Genomic DNA, 12,518 nt, shown 5'->3' on the forward strand with positions numbered 1-12,518 from the left:
CATCTGACCAATAAATCAAGACTGTATTTGGTATCCAAGAAACAGAAGAGAAGTTCATATCGGTTGAAACATTCACTGTTGTTATTGTCAGCTTGAAACTGTCTAGTGCTGCTGAGACATGTTGTCTGTGTCCTGACAGTATCCTTCCACAGTGCTTTTGATATCTAATCTTGGAAACAAATTACCCAATATTGCATAAAGAAACTGTCTGCAAATAAATATCATGTTGCTATCCTACATGCCAAAGAGAAAAGCTTTCGCTGAAGGAAATGCCACCCTCTGTTGTTTTGGTCATCATTCTTTGCAGTGTGAAGTATTGTTGTACTGTATAGGGTAGCTTGTGAATGGGGACAATTTCCCAGCATTAACACTATGTTCAAAACACATTATACAGGAAATACGGTATACGGGTAAATACGGTATAACTGCTATTCATCTTCCAGCATCTCAGAGTGATAGAAGTCTTATCCCGAATGTACATCATAGATGATGTAGTTTTATGAATAGCATTGCACAATATACTGTAACACATTTATGGCATACTTTGCACTTCAATGTTAGTTATGAGCAAAAATAGACTTTTAATGTTTAAAAGCATCTCCCTCTTAATGAATCTCTATTTTGTTCTGCTTTTTGAACATTCAAGCAGGAGTCAGGTAGTGCGTACAGGCTGTACAGCAGCTGCTGCAGTGTTCATGCAAAATCAAGGCAGCAGTATCATACGACATACGACAAGAGACTGAAACTGTGGGCTCCTTAGGAAAAACATTCCAAACCCAAGGAGTCAGGTAGATTTTGATTTAATTTCTAGGGCCCTCCAACTTCATAATGGTGGTAAACATTTTCAAATGTCATTTCAGATTTCCTACTAATGCTCAATAAACTCTGACTGTATTGTCATATTCTTCAAATCATCAGCTGGCTAGTTAGGATTTGTAGAAAAGATTAATTCATATCCAAATGCCATGTACAGTATGCCTAATGTCTATTTGACTCAATGTGCAAAGACAAAAAATAATATTTGCGTACTATTAGTTCAATAGACCCATTTCACTGCAGCTATATGAAGCTGTAGGAAATAACATTAATTGCGGGTATGTTTCATTGAGGTTAGGCTACTGTACACCATTGTCATTATAAAGGAGCTCCACCTTTACCAACTGTGATGAAAACATTCATTATCAATGAATCATTCATTTCTAGTCATAATCCAATAACATAATGTCACTGTATGATTCTGAAATGGGCATACTATATAATAAATACTTTTACTTTTGATACCTTAAGTATATTTTGATTATGCTAATACTTAATAATTTTGCCTCGGCAGGCGATCCTGGCGATCCTGCCGATCCTGCACAGGTCACATGACTGACCTGTGCTCTAATGGTGCTTTCAAGTGTTGGGTTCTATGTTTCTCTGAATCTGGCATACGTCACTCACACCTGGGCCAACCGACTAACTCACATGTTTTACGGTGGGCAAATTGAAAGAAAGATGGAGACGATTGATTATCTGCCATGTGTCACTGCTCGCCTTTTTTTTAAGACATTGTGATTGGTTGCGTTGTGATTACTTCACAATTCGGCAAATTTGTGTTCACTTGATCATCCGACATACGGTACACTGGTACAGTGTTCCTGTGGCATTTCTTGGTGGGAAACGTATGTGGACTGTAAATCAGATACCACATGAAGCATAGGGCAAATAGGCTCATCGGTATAAGAAGGCTGCTCTCTCTCTCTCTCTCTCTCTCTCTCTCTCTCTCTCTCTCTCTCTCTCTCTCTCTCTCTCTGTGTTTTTTCAGCCAATGCAGCCGATCTACAAGATCATGCATCACAATGCGACATGTTGTGAGCTTGTGGATCTGATATTTTCAAAATAATCTTGAAAGAATATGTGGAAATGGGGCAATGTTTTACTTTCAGGCACCGTGGCTCCATAGTAGCCTGACTAAGCTCCCCCCCCCCCAAAAAAAACCAACAACAACAACATACATACATATTAATGTGGGTGTCCTTGACATGAAAATGTTTGAGAACCACTCATTTAAAGCAAGAAGAAAAAAGCAAACACCTTAAAAACAAGCCCCCCAAAAAATGCAACTCGCAACCACCAATATTTACAAGCAACTGTACAGAAAAACAAGCCCAAAGTCACTTATAATAAGCACTAGCAGACATGGCAACACTGGTCTCTGTGTCTCGGCATGTTTGTCTGTCTGTCTCCCATCCCTCTGTTGCCTTGAATGTATCTGCTATCTTGCTCCACCAGCAGGCTTGTTTGTAAAGTGATTTACTCTTCATCTCCTCATCTATACACAGTGTCACACCACTGACACCCCGCAGACAGGTGCTATAACCTCTATTAAATATCCTCAGGTGAATTGAAACTCCTTTGAACTTGAACATTGTGCGTTTGCCCTTTCCTTTTTACAAAGCAGAGCCAGTTTGCAACAGTGAAAATTAACTTTTCGTGATAACAGCCTATAAAGTAACAATTTCAGCCGAAACCGACAGACTACAGACTAAGTGCATCTGTAATTGAATTCCGTTTGTGCCACCGTCCCGCGTTGCATCATGTTACCCATTATGTGAAGTGGAATGGATATTCTAAATTAGAACAACAATTTTATTTGTGTTTTGTGTTACATTGTCTCTTGAGAATTTAATTCACCACCCACTGATTTTGTTTCCCATTACGCTCCCCGTACCCTTTACAGTTCACAAGTCTATATGGGAAGCTGCACACATTCCTGTTCCCCTATATGTTCTGCCGCATGTGTGCACGCACGCACGCACGCACGCACGCACGCACGCACGCACGCACGCACGCACGCACACATACACACACACACACACACACACACACACACACACACACACACACACACACACACACACACACACACACACACACACACACACACAGGATGAATGTCACAATACATAACTTCAATCTGTGTTGCATAACACATCTGTCACTTTCTGTTTGGACGCATGACAAGTCGGCATGTGTGAGAATAAGGTATGACAACATGACATGTTGACATTGTTACTCTACAACAGAGAATTATCTGCTGGGCTGCAGGAGCAATGCATGGGAACAATGCATTGCCCTCACCATACAGTACAATATGTCTCTTAATAAGAGCTCACAGAGTGAGTGGGCGGGGAGGACTGGAGAGGTAGATTGAGCTTTCCTTATCTAACCCCCCTCCCCCCTAACCCCCCCCCCCCCCCCCCCCCCCCATGCACCCCCGCCACACACACCACCTTAAAGCCTGATTTAGTATAAATTCCGTTGTCCAACGACGTCGCATGCCAAAAAAAGAAGATCTGCAAGCTCACTTGTGAGTTTGTTGATCTGGCGCACCATCTGGCGACACCATCACACATTGATGTGTATTAAGCATTAAACTCCTGAGGAACATTTACATAATGGAGGGTGGAGGGGTAGAGAGATGGAGATGGTAGCTGCCTGCAGTGTATTTTTAACCTGCCTCGCTGCCTGTCTGTCACTATTAAGTATGCTCATAGGTAATGGCCTTGTATCTTCTCGTGGCACACAGGAAAAATATTTCCCAATCTGTATTCAGGTCAGATATTCACCCGGTGTTTGAATACTAAATAACATCACAGAGACAGTGTTTGAGTGGGACGTTAGCATTCAGCGGATGAATTAGAAAATTCTAGTCACTGAGTCTGTATATACTCTACGCCGCTCACAGCTTAGGAAGGTTGTCACTGTGGTGCTTTCAATATTTGACACACAACGAGTGCCAGGCAGTGTGTTATGTGTGCATGCGCGTATTTGTGCGCGCGTGTGTGTGTGCATGTGAAAGGAACAGTGTGTTTTTATGTTGCTCTTAACAGCCCCCCCCCCCCCCTCTCTCTCTCTGGGCTCTGAATATTATATAGCTGCATTCATCAAAGAACATAACCCCTGAAGAACATGGGTATTGTTGGTTGGTGTTTACCACTACACAGCAAAAGCCTGAGTGTTCTTTTGACACTGGAAGTGTGAAAATGGACTCAGAATTTTGCTGTGCATGTGCGCTTGCGTCGTGTAGCTTCATGTTCATGTTGCAGAACAAAGATGTACTGTAGCCTACTTTATGTGCTAAAAAAAAATATATATATATATATTATTGCAGGCTATATTATTATTTTCATACTACTACTTTTCCATTTCATGGAAAAATGTTTATGTCTGTCTTTGTCTGCATACAATTCATGAGCTACCTTTTTACCTACGTATATGTCCAAATGTTGTTTTTTTTGCCAATGCAGAGTTTCTGCCTTTCAGTTTTCTCTTTTTATTTTCCCTGACTTCTCTCTCTCTCTCTCTCTCTCTCTCTCTCTCTCTCTCTCTCTCTCTCTCTCTCTCTCTCTCTCTCTCTCTCTCTCTCTCTCTCTCTTGCCCTCTCACCCACCCCTCCCTTGACCCCTCACTCTCTTGAGCTGTCTCTCTCACAAATGAGGCTGCTGTGTGACCAGGGGCAGTGGAGCATTCCACAGTCAAAACCATAGAGTCAATTGAACTCCGAAGAGTGTACGAATGGAACCAAATGGGCCTGTGACTGTGAGGGTCCCTCTGCGGGTCCATTTTGGTTGTATTCGTACACTCTTTGGAGTTCAATTTACACAGATGATTTAATTTACTGCGTCCAAGGTGTGACTCATTGGGACCATTTCTATAAAAAGGGCTTCTTCAGCTCCTCCATTCGCCACCTCTCCTCCAACACCTCCATGCGAAACAATAACAGCATTGCTCCTCCGCTCCCCTGTCCTTGAAATAGGATTACTGTGTGAATGGGGTTTATTATATCTCATAGGAGTTTCACAGTTTTTTTTTCTTTCTTTCTTTTTTGCTGTATACTAAAAGTTAACTATTTGCTAATTCATTATATCTCTAGATTTCTCTCTTTTTAAAATCCAGTTATTCAATATTGCATTTTAATATGGTGTGTGGGCTGGCTGCTTTACTTTTAACATTAGATGAGGTTTTTTAGTGGCTGCAGAAAATGGGGCAATTTTTCATAGTGAAACAAATTCATAAAACAATAATTAAAACAAAATACAGGGAACAAAAAATAACAGTTTTCCTTGCATGATAATGAACCATGTATACTATTTTATTACTTTATGAAGATGGTTATAGTCCACTGTGTATGACGGAGCGTAAAAAATAGTTATTCTCTGCCCAAAGGCTAAAGTTTCCGTCCCATGCTAAATGGGTAAGCGTATGATTTTGTAATGACATTTTATACAGTAATGTATCGTAGTGCATTCACTCTCTCATTTCCTGTGTAAAATTGAATACATATCAGGTTGGTTGTTGATGCTGACTTTCGCTCAGTGAATTAATCTGTGTTCATTTACGCATTTGTAACCCTGAAAGTGTACAAATGTAACAATGGATCTATCTATCTATCTATCTATCTATCTATCTATCTATCTATCTATCTATCTATCTATCTATCTATCTATCTATCTATCTAGCTATCTATCTATCTATCTATCTATCTATCTATCTATCTATCTAGTATCTATCTATCTATCTATCTGTCTGTCTGTCTATCTATCTATCTATCTATCTATCTATCTATCTATCTATCTATCTATCTATCTATCTATCTATCTATCTATCTATCTATCTATCTATCTATCCTCTCTTCTCTCTTCTCTCTCTCTCTCTCTCTCTCTCTCTCTCTCTCTCTCTCTCTGATAATATTCTAAGTGCTCCACAATTGCCGCTGCTGTTGTTTAAAACATAGGCGATGTTCCCATGGCAGCATTTTTCCAAGAACATATCATGTATAGTCATATAAAATCGATAGTTAGTTGAATGAGACTGTGAGAGGGATAAAGAGAGAGAGAGGGGAGGGAGGGAGGGAGAGGAAGGGACATGGTATAGAAGCAAGGCTCAATGGAGTGTGATGCACTCATAGCTTCCTGGCTGTGCACAGCAGCTCAGACCGCCTGAATGTGCATGTTGTTTCACCAAAGATTAACCACTTTAATTAGTATGCTACGCTGAATGGAGGTGGTCAATGCTGTATGAAATAAGCAGTGAAATTCTGCCTGCGTGACATTGAACAAACCATAATGAGATTGCATTTCATGGTATGTGAACATGTATTTTCCCAGCTTTTCATTGACTTGCTGTATGGTAATAAATCATACCAATCAGACAAGGCGTATGGGTGGTGGGACTGCTGCTGTCAAGCGTTCATTTCCAAGAAGAATTACATTTTTCCCCCCCAATGGGATTAGATGTGTGCATTTTTAGGGGTTCCACTGCACTACATTTATAGCGTAGAATTTGACTAATCATTATTAAGAAGCAGTTCACAGGCCCAGTTCTACCTAGTATCTCTCTCTCTGTCTGTCTGTCTGTCTGTCTGTCTGTCTGTCTGTCTGTCTGTCTGTCTGTCTGTCTGTCTGTCTGTCTGTCTGTCTGTCTGTCTGTCTGTCTGTCTGTCTATTTATTTAATTATTTATTCTATTTTCTGCACACATTAAGTGGAGCAGGACAATGTTTTTGCAACAATAAGATAACATTGACGGAAATAGCAATACAATAATAGTAATAGCAGTAACTACTAGTAAGTACTAGAATATATACAATACAATTTCACAATGTAAGAGGCTTGTGGTTAGGTGCTGTGTTCATGGGTCCTACCTCTAAATATTAGAGGCTCTAATATTAGATAGGCCTACTACCGTATGTACAGTAATTGTTAACTTCACTTAGACTAGAAAGGTCTATTGTAGTTTCCTACAGCTCAATGACAGTTAGAGAGCAATTACTCAATGTTAACAACAACATTAATTAACAGATTAACTCTAACTGTCTAAATTACTCATCTAGTCTGTTCATCTTAATTACTGGCATTAGGGAAAGCCTATGCATACATTTGTTTACAGTAAAACCTAAACACAAATTAATTCTGCAACGTTTCTTTTTTTGTTTGTTTATACTTTTTTTCTGCAGAGAGAGCATGTAAAATTCAGCTGCAAGTGTCCTTCAACATGATTATGGTATCATCCATATTCTACAACATGATCCATTGTCTTTGAGATTTATTTTCCCCAATTCTCCTCAAACCACTCAGCAGATGGTGTGTCTTAGAGAACGCTTTGTCTAAACAAAATACCCCAAAATGTTATCTCTCTCAGACTCGCTGCTCACAGACCCGAGCTCCAGTCTCAGTGGTGGTGAGTAGAGGAGGATTAACAATGACTTTCCCTGTGTTTTAAAAGAGCCAGTTAAGAGGATTGAGCCAGGGGTTTTAAGGGACGGATGTGTGGTTGCAGATAGGACAGAACTGGAAGAGATGTCTTCATTTTAGCTGGGCTACTATTGGCTACAGAGATTAGAAAGAGTCTGTACAGTACACACAAACGTGCGCACACGCACGCACGCACGCACGCACACACGCACGCACGCACGCACGCACGCACGCACGCACGCACGCACGCACACATACACACACACACACACACACACACACACACACACACACACACACACACACACACACACACACACACACACACACACACACACACACACACACACACACACACACACACACAGGATGCTGAGTCAGTAGTGAACATTGAACATGCACAGTTGCCCAGAGGTAGACAGAGAATGGGAAAGTATAGGTAAGTTTTGCTGTGAGTTGGCGGGTGAGTTATGTCACAGTTATGTCCATTACAGCAAGCAGACCGGGCAGAATTTCTGTTCAATGTATAGGATAGGTGGTTGTCCTTGGGTGCAGGATTGAAGTGAAATGACAGTTTCAAAACAGCATCCTCCTGGAGTTTTCAACGAGGGATGTTATGACTGTGACTTTGAGATTGCATAATGTCTTTTCACTTTGTGAAAGTTGTGCTACCTGTGGTTTTGGACGAGTCTTGAGTTTGACACAGGAGAATGTGAGGTAAACTACAGTAGCTTGAAGAATATGAAGTTAGCAGAATAGCTAAACTGAAAAGTTTCACTTTCCTAGATTTTATACTCAGGCTATCTACATTTATACATTTTCATCAAATTTTACTTTGACCTTTACTTATTTTTGCGATTTTTTAAATCTTTCTTTTGCTCATTAAATTCCCCTTTATTCCTTTATGTAAAGCACTTTGAATTACATTGTCTATGGAATGTGCTATACAAATTAATTTTGTTTTCCTTGTCTTATCTAGGTGAAAGACTATACTGTAAAGGAATAGTCATGATGTATTGATGACGTTAATGCAAACTTTATTTGGAAAAATGGATTTATATTGAAATCATGTAAAATGTTTACAGTATTTGCATATCTTATTTACAGTACATACCGGTATGTGGGTACATTGGTTGAAGGTCCATGCAAAGTAGTTGAACGATATTGAGCCTCGTGATTGGTCATTAGAAGAATGACCATTACCAAGATGTAGATAACCAGCTAATGGTTAGTTAGCTAGTTAAATATTTATTAAAATATATTATTTAAAACAGAAAAATAAAATAAAAACTGTAATCATCAGACATACAATAATCACAAATGCATTAAAAACAACATTAATTAAACTTGACACAGCACAAGAAACAAAAACGTTTGTTCCATTGATTAAGATATCGTGATAGCCTGATATCTTGCTAGAATTCTCTTGCATTGATTTACTCTATTACTTAGCATTTAACATTCTTTACTTCTACATTGATTCTACTCTATTACTTCTTTTTTTTTTAAATAATTTAATAAAATACATTTATAATCTAACCCTATTCTGGGCATGAGGCTAAAAGCTTCAAAGAATTCAAAGAAGTTTAAAAATAGCAGATCTAAATACAGTACAAGCTCACAATGTGTCACAATCCAACGCATTGTGAGCTTGTAGATTTACTATTTTAACTATTTTGCATGACATGCGGTTGTAAATCTACTATTTAAACAATTTTCTCATGACATGGGACAAAGTCTAAAAAAGCACTTACGTTTTTAATCGTTTTGTTGATAATAATTATACAAAAATATTACAGAAAATACACGTTTCCTCTGTTATTCGATGAATGAAAAAGTAATCGATAGAATAATTGCGAACAAAATAATTGATAGTTTAAGCCCTAATTGACTTGAGTTGAGAATGATCTATATACTATTACAATTTACAATTTAGGCATTTAGCAGACGCTCTTAATCCAGAGCGATTTACATTAAGCAAGAACAAAAGCATGGCATTGGCAATACATCAAATACATAAAAAGTAGTTATCATGAAACATGCGTACGGTAAGCTAAGAACGTACTATACTATACTATACTATACTATACTATACTATACTATACTATACTATACTATACTATACTATACTATACTTATAAAGTGCTATGACTACATAAAATGCAATTCTAGTGCTATCTACGTAACATGTTATAAGTCTGTATACATAAAGTGCTATCTAAGGGGCTAGGGCAAGTGCTACGGGCCATGATGGTGTCTGAAAAGGTGGGGTTTCAGACTACTGCGGAAGATTGGGAGTGAGGCTGCAGTTCTGATTGTAATGGGAAGTGCATTCCAAAGTTTTGGAGCCAGAAGGGAGAAGAGTTTGGGACGTGTGGAGCATTGTCCCTGCGTTTTTAGTGAAGGTACTTCCAGCTTCCCTGCGTTGGCTGATCTGAGTGCCATACCTTTGGTTGCTTTGAATGCCAGCATCAGAGTTTTGTATTCTGTGCGGGCAGCGACCAGGAGCCAATGGAGGGAGCGGAGAAGGGGGGAGACGTGTGAGAATTTTGGCTGGTTGAAGACCAAGCGAGCTGCGGCATTTTGGATCAGTTGGAGAGGCTTATATTAAAAAAATATGTCTGTGGGATGCCTGCTGGCCTAGTGGTCCAGGCGCATGCCACATATACTGTAGGCTCTTTCTTGACAGCGTGTTGCGTGTTCGAGTCCCGTTCATGACGACCTTTGCTGCATGTCCCTCCCTTCTCTCTCTCCCACTTTCTTGTCTGTCTTCACTGTAACTATCAATAAAGGCACAAAAGCCAAAAACAAAAATAAAATATGTCTGAAATAATGTCATTAAATATGCATTTGTCTTCATTTAGATTCCAGCCTTTGGGCATCTTACTTTGATTTTGTTGTTCTTCAGTCTATTCTTGTCTTCAGTTTTCCTTCATTTGTCTTTCTTTCTCCAGCTCTCTTCACAGAGGTGCCACACGACATCTCAACGCAGAGCGGTGCGGACGTGGAAATGGCCTGTTCCTTCCGTGGGTCGGGTACTCCTTCCTACTCCCTGGAGATCCAGTGGTGGTACACTAGGAACCACAGAGACTGGCCAGAGAAGCCTGCCTGGACCACCAATGAGGTGAGCTGCTGGATGGAACATCATCAGTGGTGGGGCTCTAACCGGGATGGGGTGGGGGCACTGGGGGACTGACTTTGTGGGATAAACTGTTTATATCAGCGCATTCAAGAAGCTTAGTCTGACTGAATAAAGAACAGATGTCCACAACTCTTTTGCTTCCAAACAAGCTATTTTTGACGCATTAATTAATAATGCAGGGAAAAAATGTTATTTGTCATTATTTAGCTGACTAATATATCTTAGGTGAAGTGAGCTAATTGCAATTTTAAAGGACATGCGTATGATATATTATTTTGTCAGATTATACAGTATATTGCTATGGCTTTTGCTTTAGTACATTAAACGTACCTTTCATCATTCAAACCTTTCCATTTCTCAAGGTTGTGCCTCTCCCCTTTTTGTATCAATGAATTAGAATCACAAAGTCCATTTTAGAATAAGTGATATTCACAGGGTTCATTTGTGTGGGCAGGTTTGCCTTGACCGAACCTGCTCTAGTTTACTGTATATCAGGCAAAAGGAAATGGCCAGGACAGAAACCCTCTGGCACGGAAAGGAGTGGATAATTGCTTATTAGCATTTGCCTGCATTGGGGGAGCAGGTTGACTCTCTCCCAACATGGGGGGAACTCACGCCCCCCTGTTGCGCCTCTAGACACTATAATTGGCACTGAGGAAGAAATAGATTTTCAAAATCTCTGTCTGCACCATGAATAATTCATACCTATGCTATGCCCAAAAGAATACCTCACTGCTTCCACACACATACACACGGTTTCATTTTCAGAGGCTGCCATGCACAGTAAAGTGTATGCATGTACTGTACACACACACACACACACACACACTCACACACTCACACATACACACACACTTACAAGTATGCACACACAGTCACCTACATTTCTAGAGTTGATGCACACACACACACACACACACACACACACACACACACACACACACACACACACACACACACACACACACACACACACACACACACACACACACACACACACACACACACACACACACAGCTTGTTCAAAAATAGCTCAGCCAAGATGTTACCAACGGTGTACTTTGATCTGGGACTGCAGGTAGTACAGCTACTGTAAGCTGTGCTTAAAAATGTTCAGAATATCAGTAATGGCAATCTATCGAAGTCAATAAAATGTTCTGACTTAATGTTATGGGAAAAGGCAGCTTAACGGCATGATATGTCGCATACCGAAAATAGCGGATCTACAAGTCAAAACGCGCTGCGTTGTGACACGTTGTGAGCTTGTAGATACGGTATTTTCAGTGTGCAACTAAGTAGAATATGACAGACCGTTATGAATGTGTCATCCTTGTTTCTGTGTAGGTGGCGCCCCAGGAACAGATGTCCAAGGATGCCACCAAAATAAGTGTAAGTTTGAACTTGTATCAGCTGTCAACTTGTACAAAAAACGAAACCATCCAACCAGCTTTTGTGAGATCCCAATTGTGGATCGAATATTTAATTTTCTTCTAAAACTTCCCGTGCACAATCTTGGTCTTAATCCATTCTGGGCGGGAACCCCTTTTGGTGCTTTAAGCATTATGTTATACTTTAGCTATTGAAAAATAGCAGATCTACAAGCTCACGAATTTCTGGGGTCCTTGACATGAAATATTGAGCACCACTGATAGGTATTTCCGAAAATTGTCAGGATTTAGAATACTTTTTTTTTTTCGACGTCAGGTCTAAATGGGTTAAGGACGAACACTGAATATTGAATAATTCATATGTTTTTCAAACTTGCAGTGTGAATAATTCACACAGGCATGGTTTGAAATAGGCATGCACATTCTCTTGCCCCTCAGGTGGTGAAAGTGGCTGGCAGCAACATCTCCCACAAGCTCCGCTTGTCCAACGTCAAGCCGTCTGACGAGGGCACGTACGAGTGCCGTGTCATCGACTTCAGTGGCACCGTCGCGCAGCATCACCGTGTGCGCGCCTTCCTCCAGGTGGACCCCGGGAGGAGCCAGGCTGGGCACGGGAAGGAGAACGCCCCCCAGCCACAGGAACCTGGGCACCGGGCGCAAGCCCACCGGCGCCACCAGACAGACGGCAGGGAGCTGAAGAGGAGATCGGCGAGTAGCAGCACTGACTGCAACGAGAGCTGTGTGCTCTAA

At 40.5% G+C, this 12,518-nt stretch overlaps 1 protein-coding gene across 1 annotated transcript in view; it reads left to right on the forward strand.

Moving 5' to 3' along the window:
* Nucleotides 1-12,518, forward strand: part of vstm2lb (V-set and transmembrane domain containing 2 like b) — a gene marked incomplete at both ends in the record, with an annotated part of 29,962 nt that extends 17,444 nt beyond the window's left edge. Inside the window, 3 exons of the mRNA XM_079509164.1 lie at nt 10,192-10,361; nt 11,725-11,769; nt 12,207-12,518. Of these exons, the coding sequence (XP_079365290.1) occupies nt 10,192-10,361; nt 11,725-11,769; nt 12,207-12,518 (527 nt within the window). The remainder of the gene's footprint in view (nt 1-10,191; nt 10,362-11,724; nt 11,770-12,206) is intronic.

The sequence above is a fragment of the Electrona antarctica genome (genome assembly GCF_951216825.1).
Source record: "Electrona antarctica genome assembly, chromosome: 9".
In the NCBI taxonomy this organism is placed as follows: Eukaryota; Metazoa; Chordata; class Actinopteri; order Myctophiformes; family Myctophidae; genus Electrona; species Electrona antarctica.